Source organism: Rhinoderma darwinii, chromosome 4 (assembly GCF_050947455.1).
Source record: "Rhinoderma darwinii isolate aRhiDar2 chromosome 4, aRhiDar2.hap1, whole genome shotgun sequence".
NCBI classification, from domain to species: Eukaryota; Metazoa; Chordata; class Amphibia; order Anura; family Rhinodermatidae; genus Rhinoderma; species Rhinoderma darwinii.
Window position 1 is genome coordinate 204,698,757 of NC_134690.1, and position 23,603 is coordinate 204,722,359.

The 23,603-nt window shown below is 41.4% G+C and overlaps 1 protein-coding gene across 1 annotated transcript in view; it reads left to right on the top strand.

The window, feature by feature from the left end:
• The window catches only part of LOC142759668 (cytochrome P450 3A9-like), a 59,324-nt gene that overhangs the window by 33,688 nt on the left and 2,033 nt on the right, over window positions 1-23,603 (top strand). Inside the window, exons 8-12 of the mRNA XM_075862091.1 lie at window positions 8,152-8,279; window positions 10,699-10,774; window positions 13,903-14,063; window positions 15,184-15,410; window positions 16,218-16,380. Of these exons, the coding sequence (XP_075718206.1) occupies window positions 8,152-8,279; window positions 10,699-10,774; window positions 13,903-14,063; window positions 15,184-15,410; window positions 16,218-16,380 (755 nt within the window). The remainder of the gene's footprint in view (window positions 1-8,151; window positions 8,280-10,698; window positions 10,775-13,902; window positions 14,064-15,183; window positions 15,411-16,217; window positions 16,381-23,603) is intronic.

Consider the following 23,603-nt stretch of genomic DNA (forward strand, 5'->3'; position numbering starts at 1 on the left):
GGCTCAGCTCCTGAGCCCGCACTACCAGCACAACGTAATAATACTGAGCTTTGCGGGAAGCCCTGCCTGATAGCGCCATGTATATATACGGCGGATGTCGGGAAGGGGTTAATATGTAATAGGAAACCCTTTTTTCTTTGCTCAAATTTGCCTAAAACCAAATATTAGCGCAACTTTGCAAATAGTCTTGCTAAAAGTATCTTACAGTTTTGTGTATACAGTATCAATGCAGACCGATGTGCATCAAGTTGATTCAGCTGGTGCTCCTTTAGTCACAATAGGACAACTATCTACCTCACAGCTTGGGTTGACAGCCAGCATGTTTACCTCAGTTTGACAAGAGCATGCTTGCCTCCGTTTGACAAGAGCATGCTTGCCTCAGTTTGACAAGAGCATGCTTGCCTCAGTTTGACAAGAGCATGCTTGCCTCAGTTTGACAAGAGCATGCTTGCCTCCGTTTGACAAGAGCATGCTTGCCTCCGTTTGACAAGAGCATGCTTGCCTCCGTTTGACAAGAGCATGCTTGCCTCCGTTTGACAAGAGCATGCTTGCCTCCGTTTGACAAGAGCATGACTACCCAGATCACCTTTTGTCTCCACTCAGCATCTGCATAGACTTGTCTGATGCTGCTGCTGGCCCCTTCCCGTCCATCTCCTACTCCTGAAAAACAGTGTACAATCAGCTATCTAAACAGCTTATCCCCACGTAAGAATTTTACATGCATATCCATTGGTATATTCAAAATGTGCCTCCCATTGCAAACCTGCCAGGAAGCACTACAGTCATGAGACAAGTTCACGAGAGCACAGTATTAACTATGGATTGGATGTAACTCGTGGCCACATTGATTACATCTAGCCACAGACTTTCTGGACTGGGGCCACATCTTGGCACCAGCAAAGAATTTTTAAAGATATCAAATAAGAAGTTGAAGAAATCATAGAAGTGAGGCACTTTCTGGCTAGTTTATTATAAGCACATTTTATATAAAGTGGTTATTATGCAGATATTGCTGAGATTAGATCATTGGAAAGTAAATGAACATGAAAGTCACCGTGGTACCCTGGCCTTATTCTTACTAAGCAAATATTATTTCATCACTTTTATAATATTCTCAAAAGCACCTCACCTTCCAAAAGCTATAATTTTTTTATTTTTTCCATCTATTTTTTATTTTTCCAGCTTGTTTTTTGCAGGACAAGTTGTAGTTTTTAATGGCACCATTTATTGTACCGCATAATGTACTGGGAAGCTGAAAACAAATTATTTGTGGCGTGAAAAACGGCGATTACGCAATTTTTGAGGGGTTTGGTTTTTACTGCATCCATCAGGCGGTAAAAACTAAATATTCACCTTATTCTACAGGTTGATACGATTACGGCAATACCAAATTTTTATGTTTTTGCTTTACCACTTTAAAAAAAAACAAAAAAAAAAACTATTTGCTAAATTATAACAATCTTGCGTGTCGCCATATTCTGAGAGCAATAACGTTTTCATTTTTCCATTAATTTAGCTATGTGAGGGCTTAAATTTTGCGGGGCGAGCTGTCGTTTTCAACGATACCATTTTGGGGTATATGCTTTTTGATTGCTTTTTATTAAAACATTTTTGGAGCACTAAGGTAACCAAAAACCAGCAATTTGCATGTTAAACAACACTATATTGTGATAGTTCGGACTTTTACGGACGCGGCGATACTAGTTATGTTAACATTTCTTTTTTTAACATTGATTTAGGGAAAAATGTGAAAGGGGGCGTTTTTTTTACTTTTAATACTTTTAATTTGTATTTTTTTTATCAGTCCCCCTAGGGGACTTGAAGCAACGATCATTAGATCGCTTGCATGATATACTGCAATATTAATGTATTGCAGTATATCGTGACTCTGACAGTCCTCTACGAAGCCCTGCCGGAGGCAGAGCTTCAAAAAAGTGCAACAATAGCAGACCTGGGGGCCATTGTTAGGCCCCCAAGCTGTCATAACAACCGTTGTTACCGGCCAATCATGCTGCGGGGGGGGGGGCACGATGGCTTGTTTGAGGGGCGCCCCCCTGATTCTAACACTTTAAATGCCGCGATCGCGATTGACCAATCTTTAATTCCGCCCATTGTAGTGAGGTGTCGGCTGTGTAACACAGCCGTCACTCGCTGTGTATAGAGCGAGCTCAGCCCGTGAGCTCGCTCCATACCTCCCCTTAACCTCCCCTTAACCCTCATCACGTACGGTTACGTGATAATGCGTTAAGGGGTTAATGCGTTAAAAGTCAAGATAAATATGGCTACATCTGTACTCCATAATGGATGGCATATCAAATTGAAGGAGGTCTCCCCTTGTATCATGGTATATTGCTAACATACCAAATGTAAGTTAGCAAAAACTAGTTCACAGTTAGAAGGGAGCATAACTGCAGGATCAAACTACACAGGGTTTGTTTGCTGTGTTTTACCACCACAGAGAGATATAGGTGCCAGGGTTCGGCATGTGGTGGAACGGGTGGACAAATTGCTGGGAGGGGCTGGTGATGATCCAGCTGTTGTGGTCCATGTCGGTACCAACGACAGAATAAATGGTAGGTGGAGGAGCCTTGAGAATAATTTTAAAGAACTAGGCTACAAGCTGAAGGGAAGGACCTCCAAGGTTGTATTCTCAGGAATACTGCCTGTGCCATGCGCATCACAGGAAAGACAGCGGGAGCTCAGGGAGTTAAATGCATGGCTTAAAGAGGCTCTGTCACCAGATTTTGCAACCCCTATCTGCTATTGCAGCAGATAGGCGCTGCAATGTAGATTACAGTAACTTTTTTATTTTTAAAAAACGAGCATTTTTGGCCAAGTTATGACCATTTTTGTATTTATGCAAATGAGGCTTGCAAAAGTCCAAGTGGGCGTGTTTAAAGTAAAAGTTCAACTGGGCGTGTATTATGTGCGTACATCGGGGCGTTTTTACTACTTTTACTAGCTGGGCATTCTGACGAGAAGTATCATCCACTTCTCTTCAGAACGCCCAGCTTCTGGCAGTGCAGACACACAGCGTGTTCTCGAGAGATCACGCTGTGACGTCACTCACAGGTCCTGCCCCAGGTCCTGCATCGTGTCGGCACCAGAGGCTACAGTTGATTCTGCAGCAGCATCAGCGTTTGCAGGTAAGTAGCTACATCGACTTACCTGCAAACGCTGATGCTGCTGCAGAATCAACTGTAGCCTCTGGTGTCGATGTGTCCTCGCTCGTCCGACACGATGCAGGACCTGTGAGCGACGTCACAGCGTGATCTCTCGAGAACACGCTGTGTGTCTGCACTGCCAGAAGCTGGGCGTTCTGAAGAGAAGTGGATGATACTTCTCGTCAGAACGCCCAGCTAGTAAAAGTACTAAAAACGCCCCGATGTACGCACATAATACACGCCCAGTTGGACTTTTACTTTAAACACGCCCACGTGGACTTTTGCAAGCCTCATTTGCATAAATACAAAAATGGTCATAACTTGGCCAAAAATGCTCGTTTTTTAAAAATAAAAACGTTACTGTAATCTACATTGCAGCGCCGATCTGCAATAGCAGATAGGGGTTGCAAAATCTGGTGACAGAGCCTCTTTAAGTCTTGGTGTAGAGGAGAAGGCTTTGGGTTCCTAGAGCACTGGGCTGACTTTTCATTGGGGTAGAAATTGTATTCTGCAGATGATTTGCACCTAAATGGAAGGGGGTCCGCTGTGCTGGGGGAGAGAATTCTAGCTGGGGTGGCGGAGTGTTTAAACTAGGGCTGAGGAGGGAGGCCAATGTAGAAAATAAAGGGGTAGTTAGGTTAGAGAGGGGTCAGACTATATTGGTGGGGGGAAAAACAGACGGGGGGAGAGGACTAGGCAACAAGATAAGGAGATCCTTTCGTTACAAAACAGCAGTGAAAATAAAAAGGCCCAAATGTCAAATAATCACATTTCTGATACTGGATGTGAAACATTTAAAGGCAAGTTAAAGTGTATGTTCACAAATGCCAGAAGTCTAGCAAGCAAAATGGGGGAGCTGGAGGCCTTGATAATTGAAGAAGATATAGATATAGTTGGTGTTGCTGAGACATGGCTGGACTCTTCACATGATTGGGCTGTAAATCTGCAGGGTTTTACACTGTTTTGGAAAGACAGGGCAAATAGGAAAGGTGGTGGTGTATGTCTGTATGTGAGAAGCGATATGAAGGTGAGTGTGAATGAGACATTAGAGGGTGAAGATTGTGAGGAGGTTGAAATCTTGTGGGTGGAATTACAAAGGGAGGTAAACACTGAAAAAATTACTTTTGGTGTAATCTATAGACCCCCCAATATAACTGAAGAGATAGAAGGTCAAATATATAAACAGATTGAGCGGGCTGCACAGGCGGGTACTGTTGTGATAATGGGAGATTTTAATTACCGGGATATTAATTGGTGTCATGGTTCGGCTTCAACTGCAAAGGGGATACATTTCCTCAACCTGTTGCAGGAAAATTTTATGGGCCAGTTTGTAGAAGACCCGACTAGAGGTGAAGCTCTGTTGGATCTGGTCATTTCTAATAATGCAGATCTTGTTGGGAACGTCAATGTTTGTGAAAACCTCGGTAACCGTGATCACAATATAGTTACATTTTACCTGTACTGTAAAAAACAAACACAGGCTGGGAGGGCAAAAACACTTAATTTTAAGAAGGCCAATTTCCCCAGGATGAGGGCTGCAATTCAGGATATAGACTGGGAAGAACTAATGTTAAATAATGGGACAAATGATAAATGGGAGATTTTCAAATCTACTTTGGGTAATTATAGTGCAAAATGTATTCCTATAGGTAACAAGTATAAACGACTCAAATTAAACCCCACATGGCTTACACCTTCTGTAAAAAGGGCAATACATGACAAAAAAAAGGGCATTTAAAAAATACAAATCTGAGGGTACAGCTGTAGCCTTTGTAAAATATAAAGAGCTTAATAAAATCTGTAAAAAGATAATAAAATCAGCAAAAATACAAAATGAAAGGCAGGTGGCCAAGGATAGTAAAACAAATCCTAAAAAATTCTTCAAGCATATAAATGCAAAAAAGCCAAGGTCTGAACACGTAGGACCCTTAGATAGTGGTAATGGGGAGTTGGTCACAGGGGATTAAGAGAAGGCAGAGTTACTAAATGGGTTCTTCCGCTCTGTATATACAACAGAAGAAGGAGCAGCTGATGTAGCCGCTGCCAGTGCTGTTAATATATCAGTTGATATACTGAATTGGATGAATGTAGATATGGTGCAAGCTAAATAAAATAAAATAAATGTACACAAGGCCCCGGGACCAGATGGGTTACACCCTAGAGTTCTTAAGGAGCTTAATTCAGTTATTTCTGTCCCCCTCTTCATAATATTTAGAGAGTCTCTCATGACTGGTATAGTGCCAAGGGACTGGCGCAGGGCAAATGTGGTGCCTATTTTCACAAAGGGCTCTAGGTCTTCGCCGGGTAATTATAGTAAGCTTAACATCAATTGTGGGGAAAATGTTTGAGGGGCTATTGAGGGACTATATACAGAATTATGTGACAATAAATAGTATTATAAGTGACAGCCAGCACGGTTTTACAAAGAACAGAAACTGTCAAACCAACCTGATTTGTTTTTATGAAGAGGTAAGCAGAAGCCTAGACAGAGGGGGCGCTGTGGATATAGTGTTTTTGGACTTTGCAAAGGCATTTGACACTGTCCCCCATAGACGTCTAATGGGTAAATTAAGGAATATAGGTTTAGAAAGTATAGTTTGTAATTGGATTAAGAATTGGCTCAAGGACCGTATCCAGAGAGTTGTGGTCAATGATTCCTACTCTGAATGGTCCCCAGTTATAAGTGGTGTACCCCAGGGTTCAGTGCTGGGACCACTATTATTCAACTTATTTATTAATGATATAGAGGATGGGATTAATAGCACGATTTCTATTTTTGCAGATGACACCAAGCTATGCAATATAGTTCAGACTATGGAAGATGTTTGTGAATTGCAGGCAGATTTAAACAATCTAAGTGTTTGGGCGTCCACTTGGCAAATGAAGTTTAATGTAGATAAATGTAAAGTTATGCACCTGGGTAAGAACAACCTGCATGCATCATATGTCCTAGGGGGAGCTACACTGGGGGAGTCACTTGTTGAGAAGGATCTGGGTGTACTTGTAGATTATAAACTAAATAACAGCATGCAGTGTCAATCAGCTGCTTCAAAGGCCAGCAAAATATTGTCGTGTATCAAAAGAGGCATGGACTTGCGGGACAGGGATGTAATATTACCACTTTACAAAGCATTAGTGAGGCCTCATCTAGAATATGCAGTCCAGTTCTGGGCTCCAGTTCATAGAAAGGATTCCCTGGAGTTGGAAAAAAGACAAAGAAGAGCAACGAAGCTAATAAGGGGCATGGAGAATCTACGTTATGAGGAAAGATTAAAAGAACTAAACCTATTTAGCCTTGAGAAAAGACGACTAAGGGGGGACATGATTAACTTATATAAATATATGAATGGCACATACAAAAAAAATGGTGAAATCCTGTTCCATGTAAAACCCCCTCAAAAAACAAGGGGGCACTCCCTCCGTCTGGAAACAGAAAGGTTCAACCTGCAGAGGCGACAAGCCTTCTTTACTGTGAGAACTGTGAATCTTTGGAATAGCCTACCGCAGGAGCTGGTCACAGCAGGGACAGTAGATGGCTTTCAAAAAGGCTTAGATAATTTCCTAGAACAAAAAAATATTAGCTCCTATGTGTAGAAATTTTTTACTTCCCCTTTCCCATCCCACTTCCCCTTTCCCATCCCTTGGTTGAACTTGATGGACATGTGTCTTTTTTCAACCGTACAAACTATGTAACTATGTAAGGTCTGCAAAGGAGCTGCAGAAACAAAACCGTAGGAAATGACAAAAAAAACCTGCTGCATCATTTTTCATTCTAGATGCTTTGTGACAATAATAATAATAATAATAAAAATTGGTTGCAAAGGTGTACATAGCCTTTATGTATTGTGAGACAGTGACAGGTAAAGTCATTGAGGGAAGGTATATTTCCCCTAGAATCCTGTCATATGTATCCTAGGCTCCAGGGCGGGTTCCCCAATCCCTAGTCCATCTCTGTTTGTAGGACAAGGCTGCTGCTCAATTAGCTGCACCTGTAGCCTGTGTATAAAAAGATGCAGACACAGCGTGGGGGAGTCTCACCCCTGACTCAGACTGGAGACTACTAAGGCTGGAGTAGCCTGTATGCTATGTGAGTAAAGACCTGTGTTACTTTGTGTCCAGTGCCCGGTAGGAAGGCACTTGGTATAGTTAGATAATATCTTGTTTAGTTAGTGCTCAGACGAGCAGGATTTATTTTGTATTTTGCCTTGTTGTACAAGAGGCTGTTTCTTTGACAAGAATAAAAACACAGGCAAAGCCCTGTTATGACTTTTAATGCACGGTGTCCCTGTCTCTGGCTACAAAGAAACCGCTGTACCAACCTCTCCTGATGCTAAACCCTCACAGTATGGAAAACAATGCTCTGAACCCTGTATATATACAGATGTAGCCATCTTTATCTTGACTTTTAATGCATTAAATACACTGTGTCAAGAAACCTTAACTTGACTTTTTGACAGTCAAGAAACTCGGCTACATCTGTGGGTACATTATGAAATTATGATGGACATTAACTATAATAATGGCCCACATTCTGAGTTTTGCTATGGGACCCTATGATTTCTGTGCACGCTCCTTTATGGGTATGATGTAATGATGTAACTGGGACATGTAGCAAGTCTTGTATTTAACAAAAAAATAAGCAGGCCAAAGAGCTTTGGTTCATAGTCTGCACAAAAAATACATTCTGCATGCATATATCGTACATTAAAGTGTCACAATTTCACTTTTATCTGAATTGTCCGTGGATGTTTGCTCCTAGGTTTGCAAATCCACTTAAAAAATTTATATTGAATCGCCCTCTCGGAAATACTTTAACTTAATACTTTCTGCCTTTCATTGTTTAAATTATTGTAAAAAATATTTTTATTGTGTGTAGTTCACCAGATACTTTAGCTGCAAAATGCATTAGAGTGCACATAGAGAAACGCCTGAACTTTACTCTTTGCTGTTTTATTTCATTGAAATATTTTTTTTTTTTCACTTTCAGTGATTTTCCCATTTCTCTGTCCTATTCTTGAGAGACTAAATGTAAGCTTTTTTCCAAAAGACTTCCTGAATTTCTATATGAATGCTGTGACTAGTTTTAAAAAGAGGCGACAGAAAGGAGACCACTCGGTAAGTAGTCAATTATTTTTTTATTTCAAATTACATTTTTATTACATTTTCAGTTTCATAAAACAAACATTGATATGACAAGGATAGCAACAGGCCATCCATGGTATAATTACGATGTAGGTATTACATACAACAAAAGGGGAAAGGGAAAAAGAGGCCCAAACATGGTGATCTGCCTCCGATAGGCAAGACTTGTACCCGTGGCTGCCAGGGGATCAGGAATAGATATACAATGTAGTAATATCTTAAAGACATTAGAGCACTGACCTACTACAAAACAAAAAGTCTGTATGGTACAGAAATCAGAATGGCTATACAAATGATAACAACTAAATTTCCGAGTTGTGAGGACTGGGCTGGGAGGAGGAAGAGGAGCGACTAGGTATAAAAACTGTCCAGCTAGATCGCAGAGATATAAACTTGGAGCCTTGAGTGCCTTTTGAGGCCAGCATGTGTTGTATATAATAGTCTGATTGGACTTGGTTAATGAGTCCTTCCAAGGATAAGGGGGTTGGAGATTTCCATCTTCTAGCTATTCTAATTCTAGTAGCTAGCATTATATGACCAAGGACATGTCGAATACGATGAGGTAAGTCCTTAAATCCAATAAAGCACAAAGCCAATGCCGGGGAGGGGGAAATCCGATGAAGGGAGACAGTGGATATCAGAGTGAAAGCTACTTTCCAAAAATTAAATACCAATGGACATTTCCATCATAATGTAAATAGTCACCCCGATCCCCACAATTATGCCCACATAATGGGGAGTACGATGGGTCATACCTGGATATATCTGTACCACCTTAGCAGAATCTAGAGAGCAATTTCCCAATGTGTAGAGCGGTGAGATATTTTTGGTCCCACAAATGGCATGTCATCATTCTCGCAGTGAGATGGAGATGTCCAAGTCTGCTTCCCAAGTAAGGAAATGTTTAGGTTTTTGAGAGGTTTGAGGTTGAAGTAGAGTAGCGTAGAAGAGAGATAGACCTCTAGCTTTGTCAAGGAGAGTTGTAAAATAATCATACGCCGACTGAGGAATAGACCATCATTTTAATGTATAAAATTACTAACCGTTGGCTTATTTTGGTATTTTATAGGCTGCATATGTTTATGTATGATTTAATGTAAACTGTAAAGTTCTGGAAGCGGCAGTATAAGCGGTATTGTTTGCCAAATTACCTGGTATTGTAACACTTGCATACCTCCAAGTGTCCCAGACCCAACTGGAGATTCCTGGTTTCTAGACCTTGTCTCGAATTTGAGATGGCCAGCTATTCTTCGATCTCTCCCAAGATAACTTTGTCTACTCTCTCTGCTAAGTGTCGGGCATTTACAATTTTCCACGTGTAGCTAACCTGGGGGAATACAACAAACTTGTAATTTTGTTACTATTCCTCTCTCCACTATTGATGATGAGATGATAATATTCAAAAATGCCTGCAGTGTAGCCTGTTTGCCCATTAGATGTCAGCACATGCTATATTTAATGATTCATCTTTATTCAGATACACAAACTAAAAAAAACTAAAAAAATAAAAATGCTTCTAAAAAGAATAGAAAATTATTTTAAAATGCATTAATAGGAAAGAGATTAAATGGGTTTTCCCATCGGGGATATTTATTACATATCCACAAGATATGTCATAAATGTCAGATAGATGTGGGTCCCGCCTCTGAGACCCGCACATATCTCAAGAACGGGGCCACATTATCCCCGTTCTACCGCTCTGTGTTAGTTGAGCAATATTTTTTCTATTTATTCATTATCTATTCTATTCATTATCTAATCATACCCCTTCTATTATCAAGGGCAAAAGACGCGTCCCCTGAGAAAAGCGTGCCCTACACCTTAAATAGAAAGGGGATAACCAAAGCAACATATTGGGTGTTTTTTCACAGGTCATGGATTAGCCATAATCAAATCTGGCGTGAATTTTGCTGAAAATTTTCATCAGAAGTCCACAGTTGACACTACGCACATGAATTACCCCTTATTATAATTCAGTGAAGCTAATCCATGGCTTTTCAGCACGGAATTCGCAGCAGTAATGAACACACTGCAAATTTAAAAATCCACTTCGTGTACATTATTTCAGGTAAGTATTTCTTTTCCTGAGCGTGTAGATGGGAAATAAAATACTCCATTAACATGCACTGCCAGTGGAATGTGAGTAGATTATGTCAGGATTTAGGCGCAGAATCCAGAAAGTGTGAACTGTGCCGTGGTTTTTGCTTCAATGTCAAGAAAAATCTTTAGGTGGTGTACATCTATTATATCTAAAAACTTACTGTAGATTTTTCCAAGGAAATCATGCTGCCGGAGCCATGGGGAATGACATGTCTAAATAGAATAATGAATACTACTGATCATAAAGTAATCCTAAAATAAGATCATCCTCATTCTTCATTTTAACTAACAGGGTCGTGTCGATTTCCTGCAACTTATGTTGGATTCTAGAGTAGAAGATGCCAGTGGCTTAAACAAGGAGCAAAAAGGTATATGGATTGCCATTGTTTTGAAAATATGTTTAATATCTACATTGGGGGAATATTTTTGCGAAACTAATAATAATTCAAGACATTAGAATTTGGAAATGATGCGTATATACAGTAGCCAGTTTATTATGATGGGCTCCAGCATTCAATAACCGTTTACCAACACAGGTATTGTGTTCAGTTTTGTGTTATGTTAAGGTTTTACTTATGCTAATGTATTGTGTGGCCAGGGCACCGAATGTGAATGTGACTGTAATTTTATTTGATTTCTTAGCAGGTTCAAGTCCAAGCATGTGTCTGTAAATGTTGGTCTTACCAGCAGTTCTACCTAATTTTAGTGTGTTGCTGCCACCCGGTGGCCAAACTACAATAGTATGTGATATTGTGCTGTTGTGTGATATGTAAATAGGACCTGTGGTCACATGACCAGGATGTGCAGGTCCTCAAGCAAGTGTAATATTCTGAAGATGCTGTTGCTGGCAGGCTGTGGTGGTGCTTCCTTGTGGGCAGGGAGACGCTTCCCCGAGTGCCATTACTAAGGTGGCAGGTCCCTTGAAATTTACCTCTGCAGTTTGTGGAATGCAGAGGCGTAGGTACACCGTGCCCACACATTTAGGAGGCGGGTCCAACCAAAGATTACCAAAGTAAGTGCCTGTGGCTGCAAATGCTATTGGACGTATGACGGTGGTGAGGGAAGTAGGTACTGGCCAGTGACCAGGTCGCAAGTGGTGACGCAGCACAGAAGACTTTGTCAGTGTAAGGAGTATCTCGTGACCTTAAAGACAGACTGACAGAGGCTCAATACCGCTATCCTAAGTGGTAGTTGCGAGGAGTAAGCTATGACTGATTGGCTGCAGAGGGCCACCGGAAGTTACAGAGTATCAGAGACCCAATGAGGTACTGTGCAGTGTGAGAGAACCCATCCCTGAACCAGCGGGACAGTGCCAGCAGGATGTCTAGGTATCTGCGTCCTCAGGATACAGATACAGTGCTAGAGCAGGGAGTTATCAGTTCCCTGCTCCACCATTCACTATGTAACGCCAGCCGTGAACTGCTTGTCGCAGATAGGCGTGATGATGCAGTGATATTATCTAGCCTTTCTGTGCTGAGCCACACAGAGCACAGACCATACCATACTTGCACAGGTATCTCATTCACATTATACTGTGGGAAGGCACTATGTGGGGCATTATACTGTAGTGAGGTACAATGGAGGCATTATACTGTGTGGGGAGGCACTGTGGGGCATTATACTGTCTGGGGAGGCATTACACTGTGGGGCAATATGGAGGCATACTGTGTGTGTGTGTGTGTGTGTGTGTGTGTGTGTGTGTGTGTGTGTGTGTGTGTGTTTAGAGGGGCAGTATGGGGGCATTATACTGTGTGGAGAGGCACTCTGGAGGCATTACACTGTGTGTGAGGGGCACTATGGGACATTTTTCTGGGTGAACTCAGGGCATGATGCTGTGTGTAAGTGGCATTGGGGAATTATACTGTGTAAGGGGCACTATTGGGGCATGATACTGTGTGGGGGCAACAATGGGAGCATTATACTTTGTGGGGGCCACTATGGGGGCATTATACTGTGTGGGGGGGCACTATGGGGCAGGATACTGTGTTGGGGCACTATACGGCATTCAATTGTGGGGAGGCACTATGGGGCATCATACTAAGGGGAAGCACTATGGGGGCATCATGCTAAGGGAAGGCACTATGGGGGAATTTTACTGTGTGGTCTGAACTGGGGTCGGAAAGGGTGGGGGTTGGGTGTGGCAAGAGGCATGGCAAAATTTTAAACGGCACGGGGGGTCGAGTGGGATGTCACATTTAATGTCACATCAAGGTGACTTTAAATTACGTATTACAATCGGCCTCGGCGATACAAAATGAACCTTGTCTATGATTGTAACATGATTTCATGTGTAGACGTTTCGGTAGTCGCTTGTGAATTTCAGAGAGCGCTGATTCGGAGAGTAATTTTCATTTTTGTGCATTTCTATTGTCATATCACAAAATGCGTTTGACCGAAACGGAAAGGATCACTTCATTGATGATGACAGGGCATGACGAAGGAAAAATAAGATCCTATCGAGAAGTAGCGGCTTTATTCAATGCCACTTATCCTATCCGTGATCCAATTTCATTGTCAACTGTTAAAGGAACTGTTCATCATTTCAAAACAACCGGTTCAATTAAAGACGCACCAAGCTCCGGTAGACCCAAACATGCTAGTAATGATGAAAAAGCTTTAAATGTTCTGCTCACTGTACATGATAATCCTCATACATCTGCAACGAGTGGAGCACAACAAGCAACTACCGAAATGGGTACACATGAAATCATGTTACAATCGTAGAAAAGGTCCCTTTTGTATCGCCTAGGTCGAGTGTAATAATACGTAATTTATAGTCACCTTGATGTGACATTCCCAAGCTCACACGCACACGCGCCTACACACATTTAGGATTTTACCTGCGCGGTACATTTTGGGTAATGCTAACACTTTAACGTTAACTATCTCAGCGAAAGAAAATCCTATCTCAAAATTGTTTGCAACATCCTTTTTTTTATTGAAAAGAGCTTTCAAATGAGCCCCCACTCGAACCCCGTGCCATTTAAGATTTTGCTGCCTCTGCCAACCCCACCGCCCCCAAGGGGGTAAGGGTGTTTTTTTGGGCGTTAACTGGTAGATTTTATGACCCCATTAAATCCCACCAAATTTCAACCCTCTACCTCGAACGGTTCAAACGTTATGAGGGTGTTCCGGAACTTTTGGTGGGCATTGTATATTTAAAACTGAGAAAAAGTTTGACTTAAATTGCTGCATTTGAACTGCGTGTCTGCCTGCCATTCTTCCATACCATCAAATTTCCTGCAGGTGAGGCGTCACCCCCCTAAACACATTACTCACACTAGTTGTACTCACATCCACAATCATCCCACGTTTAAAGATTGTGAGATCACGTTGTTTTACCATTTATATGATAAACACTCTGGTAGTTTCTGTATCCTACTGGCCATAATAAATATAATTTTTTTGTCTGATTTCAATAAAGGACATTCTGGAAAAAGTCAAATGCATCCTAAACTTACTGTGCTTTTTCCTTTTTTTTCCCTTTGTTTTACAGCTCTGACTGATACAGAGATAATGGCTCAGTCCATTGTTTTTATAGTGGGTGGATTTGAGACCACAACTTTGACATTAACTTATTTGTTTCATAATTTGGCCACCCACCCTGATGTTCAGAAGAAACTGCAGGAGGAGGTTGACTCATATCTTCCTGATAAGGTAAGAACGTGACAGTGTACAATGCTTTGTGTTAGACTATAAGCCCAAGAGGGTACCTGGTCCCCAACAAACATAGTTGGATAACGTCTCGGGCATGGTGAAGCAGAGTAGCACAGTGTAGCAGGAACAGACTTAATTGGCACCATGCAGACTTGATAGAGAATGAGTTTAGCACAGAGCAAAAAATGTTTGTCAGCTGGAACAAGGAATAACTGTTATTGAGTTGGCCCAGGTTAACCTGGGCTGTGGAGTCCATAACCCCGTTCTTAACCCTTAAGGAGGTATGGACTTTGCCTGTAAGATTCCCAGGTAGCGGTCCGCAGGAAAGTCCTCAATGGATGGTTGGGCTGCAATTAAATGTTTTGTGATTAAACAGATCCAGGCCAATAACAGGCAGGTAAAGTCAGGTATAGTAATCAGAATCAGGAGGCAAAGTCAGAGTCGGGCCAGAGGTCTGTAAGCAGAAAAGTCAGATCAAGTGGAGTCAAGGCAGTAACCAGGTCAAATACAGAAAAACACAGGGAGAACAGAAAAAAATAACAGGAAAGGCACCACCAGGGCTGATGACTGAGAACTGCAACAGTGAAGCAGTTCGCCCTAAAGGCCCAGATGGAGTGATGTCACGTGCCACACCGGGGCCCTATTCTGTGGCTGGAGCTGCCCAGCAGAAGCAGTGGAAATTGTAACGCCACAGTTCCGGATGGGCCAACAAGCTGCCAGCAGAGCAGAAAGTTGCTCATGCCAGCCCATGCAGACATCTTGAACGTAGGTGACACTTTAGAGTTTTTGAAAAATGTAACATAATACAAATCAACAGTAATGGGAATAGCTACAATGTTCAAACGTTGTAAAGTGTATTGTATTATGATTATCGCGGACTGGAGTTGGCGATTTTTACTTTTATTGGTGGCAGATTTATTAATAGTTTCTAAAATAAAGACATCAAGTGCTTGGTAGATCTTCATAGCTATTCAGATCAATATAGATAAAAATTATTATTAAAATGCTGCATACAATACAAACAAAAATACAAGAATGCAAATAGTCTTCAATTTTTAGCTGTATTTAGTAATCTGTCTCCTGGAATAATGCCAATATTATTCATTTTATCAATCATCAGGCCAGCCCTACATATGACATATTGATCCAGATGGAATACCTAGATATGGTGATTCAGGAGACTCTTCGTATGTATCCTCCAGCGGGAAGACTAGAAAGGGTTTCAAAGCAGACTGTTGAGGTTAATGGTGTCACCATACCAAAAGGGACGGTCTGCATGATTCCAGCATATGTTTTGCACCATGACCCTGAATTCTGGCCTGAACCTGAAGAATTCCATCCAGAGAGGTAACTTTGCCAACATTTCGATAAAACACCATATAGTCTTGGAAATTTTAAAGCATAATGGAGTCCATCATAAAATTACTTTCCAACTGTGACTTATAAAGCGTAAGGGTATGTGCACACGAGAACTGTCTTTTACGTCTGAAAAGACAGACTGTTTTCAGGAGAAAACAGCTGCGTCGTTTCAGACGTAAAAGCTCCTCCTCGCATTATGCGAGGCGTCTTCGACGCCCGTAATCTTGAGCTGCTCTTCATTGACTTCAATAAAGAATGGCTCAAATTACATTGCAAAGAAGTGTCCTGCACTTCTTTGCCGAGGCAGTCAATTTACGCGTCGTCGTTTGACAGCTGTCAAACGACGATGCGTAAATTACTGGTCGTCGGCACAGTACGTCGGCAAACCCATTTAAATGAATGGGCAGATGTTTGCCGACGTACTGGAGCCCTATTTTCAGACGTAAAACGAGGCATAATACGCCTCGTTTACGTCTGAAAATAGGTAGTGTGAACCCAGCCTTACTCACCTTTATGTGTCTTCTCATGTGTATACATTTAACTTGTTATCCATATATATATATATATATATATATATATATATATATATATATATATATATATATATATGTATCTGCTCAGGTGTATACGTTTTCCTTCATTTATTGAAGGAAAAATACTGTTCAGCCCTACCTGGCCCTGTGTGAAATAGCGACCACGGCATCTAAGCCTGTAGGAAAAGGGGGTCAGCCCCCTCCGACGGCCTATCAGACTAAGCTCTGGCATTACTTATATATTTACATTGTTTTTCTCCAGATTCAGTAAAGAAAATAGAGTAAACCATACACCGTACACCTTTCTGCCCTTTGGAGATGGACCTAGGAACTGCATAGCGATGAGATTTGCTATGTTGAGTATGAAAGTAGCCATCACAGCCATCCTCCAGCACTTCACCTGCCGACCATGTAAAGACACATTGGTGAGCTAACTACTCCATACACAGTCAACATGTGCTTTATTTCCATTTTGTGTTCATTGTTTTTCTATAACCTATAAAGTATGGGGTACAATTAACACAAAAAGTATGGCAGAAAAAATCACAAACTTTATTAACATATTTCACAACAATTAAAAGATGAGTCATACAGAGCATGAATAAAAACGTTCAAAAATCGCAAGGGATATGAGTGATCGTATCGCTGCAATGAGAGACCGTCAGACCCGACGCGCGTTTCGGCGGGATGCCTTCGTCCTCGGGTGGCCATTGCAGGGATACTATCACGATTATGGGTATGTCATTGTATTCATTCCTCCCATGCTGCTTGCTTTCATAAACATTTACTTGGAGTATTACTTACCTGCATGTCTCTGCTTTTAAAGCAGTCCTATGGGAGGTTGGTGTTCGGCAACAGACTTTCAGTGTATTCATCAGTATATATTAGTATCTATGCACATTGTTGTATTACACATGTTACTACTTGCATTATTGCACTGATTATATAACTAACTAGTCTGGTTGCTTTAGTTCATCTTACTAGACTCTGTCCCCATTTCTTTGTACTCCTATCCCTTGCGATTTTTGAACGTTTTTATTCATGCTCTGTATGACTCATCTTTTAATTGTTGTGACATATGTTAATAAAGTTTGTGATTTTTTTCTGCCATACTTTTTGTGTTAATTGTACCCCATACTTTATAGGTTATATATCAGTTGTTGAGGGTCAATGCATCAAGTCATACTTGGTTTTACGTAAGATCTTGTCTCAAATACAGCATTTCTGTTATGTTTTGTTACATTCATTAGCAAGGTTCAAGCTGCAGAGGCGACAAGGCTTCTTTACCGTGAGAACTGTGAATCTATGGAATAGCCTACCGCAGGAGCTGGTCACAGCAGGGACAGTAGATGGCTTTAAAAAAGGGTTAGATAATTTCCTAGAACAAAAAAATATTAGCTCCTATGTGTAGAAATTTTTCCTTCCCTTTTCCCTTCCCTTGGTTGAACTTGATGGACATGTGTCTTTTTTCAGCCGTACTAACTATGTAACTATGTAAGATCACTTCCTGTCTGTACCTGTCTTGTTTTTCATTGTTTTTCTATAATAGTTTTTACTTTCTGCATAGATGGTTCTACCTGCAAAATAAACTACAACCTGCATTAGGCTGCATTCACCGAGCTGTAGTAACACACAAGAATCATTTACTCTATACATATTGATAAATGTCTGTATTCAGATTTGAGCTCTGGGTTGCCCAGTGTCCATATATCTGCTGAAACTACAGTACGTGCACTAAGATTCAGTCCTGGTACTGTTTTAACCGACTGTTATAAATTCTGGCATATCGATCTGCTGAAATATAATAAATCCATGGAAGGAGCCACAACCAAATTGGTCTCGGCCTGCTTCCTGGTCACTGTAGTGTAATTGAGGTTATGGATGCAAGGGCTGTCAGATGCAGAGATGCCCACACCAATGCAGTATGTAAGTTTTGGCTGGGCTCTGGGGGACAACTGTGACTAGATGACTGGAGGGGTAGCTGTGGTACTGAATGGGGGCACCTATGAGGCAGACATTCTGAGGCGGCATCTGTGGCTGGCACTCTGGGCCATCTGTGGCTGGCACTCTGATTAGGCATCTGAGACTGGCACACACTATTAAGGGAACATCAGTAGTTTACTCTCAGCAACCTCTAATAAAAGGCTAAAGAAGAAGAAAAGGCAAACATTTGTGGGTGTTATTTAGAATTTTGCATGCTTTATTTCACTATTAGTCTAAGGACCTGTTCACGCTGAGTTTTTATGCGGGTAGAAAAATCTGCCTAAAAATTCCTTCAGGCATTTTGACCTGCCTTCACTATCTTTGCTTCCTTTTTTTGCGGTGGATTTTTTGGGCCGTTTTTCTGCCGCGGTCATTGAGTGCCGCAGGCAGAAAACGCTGCGACAAAAGCTTTATCTCAGAGACGGAAACACCCAAAGGAAGAGAATGTCGCCTCTTTTTCCCGCAAGGTTTTTTTTTTTTCGCTCGCGGGAAAACAACGCCTCCGCCTCCCATTGAAATCAATGGAAATAGACTGTGTGAACAGGGCCTAAATGGGTGGTGGTCTTTTTATTTTGGAGGTGAATTATCTGATGATATGTGCATGTTATGTGTAATATATATGAATAGATTTTTTAAGAAGGGGGTTGTATGCCTGGGCGGACATATAACCTGTGTAGCCTGTTCAGCTGCACAGTAGCCAAAAGAGAAGAAGAGCCCACTGAGGTCACAGGCGATTTTATTAACGCACCTTGACATAAGTGTACGTCAAGGTGCAGGGGAAGAAGTATGGACCGCGCTGAGCGCACTCCATACACTGCGAGTGTCAGCTGTATATTACAGCTGACACCCGGTACTAACGGCCAGGAACAGCGATCACGTTGTTCCTAGCCGTTTAACCTCTCAAATGCTGCGGTCAATCGCGACCACATCATCTGAGGTGTTAGAGTGGGCCGCCACCTCTCTGACTGCTCAACGGTGCCTCCACAACGCCATTGTGGAGTGCCGATGGTTGTCATGGCAACCCAGGGGCCTAATTAAGGCCCCCAGGACTGCCTTCACTCTGCCTCTGCTAAGCCCTGCTAGTATTGCAGTGTATTGTACCAGCGATCCAACGAACGCTGGTTCAGGTCCCCTAGGGGGACTAATAGATTGTGTAAAAAAAGAAAAGTTAAAGTTTTTAGTAGTGAAATTTTTTTTTCTTCAAAACCTAAAAAAACTTTTTCCTCTGAAGTTAATTTTTTTACAAATAAACAGTGAACGCCGTCAAACCACAAATATATATATATAAAACGCCAGAATCGCTGTACTAAAAAATGGTACCAATAAAAACCAAAACTCGTGCCGCAAAAAAAAAGAGCCCTAACACCGCTCAATCAATGAAAAAATAAAAAAGTTATGGCTTTCAGAATATGAAAAAAATTTGTCGTTTTTACTGCGGGGTGAAAGACGTGAAAACAAAACCCAAAAGAAAATGGAGAAATCACAGTTTTTTCAAATTCCACCCCACATGGCAATAGAAACAATTCCTTCCTCAATAAACAAGCCTTCACACCACTCCATTAACGGAAAAATAAAAGAGTTATGGCTCAGGCAGGGAGTGTAAATTTTTGTTAAAAAATGGCTTGGACTGTAAGGGGTTAAAACAAGAATCATTCTTCTATTGCCTCCAACCCCTACTAACACTTTCTCCGAGCCTCTCATATATTACACAAACACTGCATCATCCCAGTCAACCAATCACAGATAGCTGATGATATAGGAAGGTTTTCTGCATCCTTTATTACGGGTAGTTAACCCCTTTACTGACCTTCGACCACCACATCTGCGATGATTAACACCTTCCCTGCACCTTCCAACCAGGGATATTATTATTAACAATGACAAAAGATTTGATCCATCTTTTCCCTTATGTGCTGTGTAAATGAATGGAGAGAAGTGTATGACGCTGATTGGTCACTGATTGGTCAGTGTCATACACTTCTCTGCACAACACCCACTTGGTCAAAAAGTAGAACACGCCCAGTTGTCTATTAAGAAACTCATTAGCATAAAGCTAAAATAGGTCATCACTCCGTCAAAAATGATCGTTTTTCTAAATAAAAAACACTGCTGTAATCTACATTACAGCGCCGATCACATTATGTAAAAGATAGGCCACTTATAATGTGGTGACAGAGCCTCTTTAATGCAGAGTGCTCTGATTGGTCCCTTTTTAATTTTAATTACATATACATGTACTTGCGATGTATACTATAAATAAAAACAGGTGTATGTGAAATGCATGAGCATCTGAAACAGTGGACCTCTCACTGCAGCATGTTTTAATGGATTTCCCAAAAAAAGAAATTAACTCCTTTATTGCCCTAGACCACCAGGGATGCTACCTATTGCTGCAGGGGAAATTAAGAGGTGTGGTGGCAGAGAAGGGCCCGCATGCTGTTTTTGCGCGGAGGCCCTCGATTATCTTTGTCTGCCCTTGGTTGTATGCATTGTATATTAGAAAATGGGATGGGAGAGAAATTTGTTTGTAAAATAAGTTAATTCAACTTCTAGCTGTAAAGCTGCATTTGCTATTGAGTCAGCTGCTCATGTATGTCACCCAAGATCTTGTTTACACCCATGTGAGGTGATATAAACATAGCACAATTCCAGAACTACAAATTTCATGAGGCAAGTTGAGGATCTCGCCTTAGGCGGTGGCCTGGAGGGTGCGGTAAAATTGAGTCCTGGCAGTTTGTTTAACCCACTGTCTGCTCATTTGTCTAACTGCTTCTCCGTTGACTCGTTCCCTGACAAAGCTGCACTACTCTGCCAGGACCGTGAGTGGATGTACTACTGCCCATTAATGAAGGCACTCAGCGTTGTGTAAGGAAATAGATTGTGTTCTTTAGCGTGTTTCTGCTGTGATTTTCTGAAAATCTCTGTAAAAATTTCCGTGGTTTTGCCACTATTTTCTGAAAATAGTGGCAGAACAACATTTTTTACTTTGATTTTTCAGAAAACTACCGCAGAAATGTGCAAAAGAACATAATGTATTTCCTTACACTTCACACCCCTTTTGGAGCCACTATATGTGGACTCACCAATGGCTTTTGCATTGCTTGCTGTAATCCAGCCTCCAAACAACCCAGCTCTTCTTTCTATGCTTCAAACTAAGGTGCTCTTCACCTCCACTCAGGTAAAAGGCTTTTTTGTGTGTGTGCCCAGCTACACTTGTATGTAGCTAGTGATTGTAAATGTGTGTAGTAAATGTTCGTGCATGCTGTGTGTGCGCGCGCACATGTTTAAATAGTGACTGTATGTGTATAAGTGAAGAGCCAGGGTCGTTGGGTGGCTTTGTTATTAGTACAATCACACATTGGCTACAAGTGACGAGTAATGAAGCTCCCAGTGGTTTTGGTTCCTGTGCGGAGAGAGTAATAAACTGATGTACACTGCTTAATTTTTCATGTGTGGATGTTTAATACAGTCTTAGGCCTTATCCAGAGAAACGTAAATTACGTCCGTGTGCTGTCCATTGAAATAACTGACAGCACACAGACCCATGCAAATCAATCAGGCTATTAACAAATGCGTGATTTTTCACGTGTGTGCAAGTCACTGCTCGTCCTATTTTGGTCCATTTTTGCAGACCACTTTGCCCATTGAAGTCAATGGGTGTGTGAAAAACACGGACAGCCAGGGCCGTCATCAGTTACAAGTTGTATTATTTAATAGCACCATTTTGGGGTACATATAATTTATTAACTTTTTTTAAGGGGGTAATGGAAAAAGCCATACATTTCGCCACTCTTTTTTGCGTCTTAGATTTACGCCATTTACTGTGTGGTACAAATAACATAATATCTTTATTCAGTGGGTCATTACTATTGTGGCGATACCAAATTTATGTAGATTTTGTATGTTTTTACTACTTTTAAACAGTGAAAACACTTTTTTTTCAAAATTATTTGCTTTTGTGTCACCATGTTTTAAGAGCCATAATAGTTTTATTTTTACACCGATGCAGCTGTATGAGGGCTTGTTTTTTGCGGGACGACTTCTAGTTTTTATTGGTACCATTTTGGAGAACATGCAACTTTTTGATCACTTTTTTTTATCAAAAAGGCAGGATGAACAGAAAACACAAATTCTAGCATTGTTTTTTATTAAAGTTTTTACGGCGTTTACCGTGCGGGTTAAATAACTTAATCGCTTTATAGGTGACACGGCGATACCAAATATGTGTATTGTTTTGTTTTTTTTTCATATTAAAGTATTTTATAAGGAAAAAAGTGGGTGTTTCATTGTTTTTTATTTATTAACTTTATTAAACTTTTTGTTAACTTTATTTTTAGTACCACTGGGAGACTTAACTATGCGATCTAATGATCGCTTTTATAATACCCTGCAATACTTCTGTATTGCCGCGTATTATTTCATGTCCGTGTAAAACTGATAGGCACCTGCTAGATCATTCCTCAGGCATGGCTTAGCAGGCATCCACCACAGGCAGACCTGGGGCCTTTGTTAGGCCCCCGACTGCCATAGAAGCCATTGGCACCCTGCGATTGCAATTGCAGGGTGCCGATGTGGTGAAAAAGGGAGTACCCTCCCTCCAAAACGACTTGGATGTGGCGTGGTGCTCGCTATTGAGTGCCGCATCTAAGGGGTTAAAAGGAGGAGATCGATGTTGAAATCGATCCCACCCGTTGGTGCAGGTGTCCGGCTGTCTTTAGACAGCCCGATACCCGCTTTAGCTGGCACAGGACTCCCGTGCCGGGCTTATGTCAGAGCGCCGTGAAAAGGCGGAACTCTGGTATAAGTACCCTTAACGGCCGCTGTGAAAAGTCGTATTGGCGGTCGTTAAGGGGTTAACATGCCTGCAGGTCCAGTCGGCTGTGTAGAGAAGGAGCTGGCTGGGGGCAGGATCTCCACACGGAGCTTCTGCTTCTGTTATTCCGCTACAATGCTGAAGTTGGTTTCTTATTCATCAAGTTCGTGAAGTTACAATGGGTCTTCAGGGGGGGGCGTGAGCGTTGCGAGGGGGAGGGGGGACAACAGTCCGAGGGGAAAGACGACAGCCCGACGGGCCCCTTTTCTTCAGCCATGTGGCCGGGCCCCTGATGGGAGTACCACTAGTATTGCCCTTATGGGGGCCCTGCGGACAGCACACGGACGACATCTGTGTTCTGTCCGTGTTTTTCACACACCATTTGCTAATGCAATTAGAAAAAAAAACAGGAACACTAATGCCACACGGAAAGCACACGGATACCACACGGAACTGAAATGTATGAAATACAGTCCATTTTTTCAGATGCAAAACTGACATGTTTGTCTTAATCAGGACTTAGATATTGCTGTATTTAGTATGAGTTGTATGCTGACTTTATTTATAGGTTTTATTGATCAAATTATATTTAGGTGTATTCACACGTTTGGGTCAAATCACGTTTCATGCTGCCATGATTTTTGACAATGGTGGCAAAAAAAAAATTAAAATGCGAATACAGCTATTTGGTTTTAGAATTTTTAACGGGTAAGGCATTTCACTTTTTGCCTCAGGTGGTAGAAAAGCTAGAATAAAACAAAGGGTTATACTTATTGCCTCATCTTTAAAGGCTATGTAAGCGTTTGAAGACTTTGTTTTAGTAAAAAAAAAATATATAATTTATTATGGTAT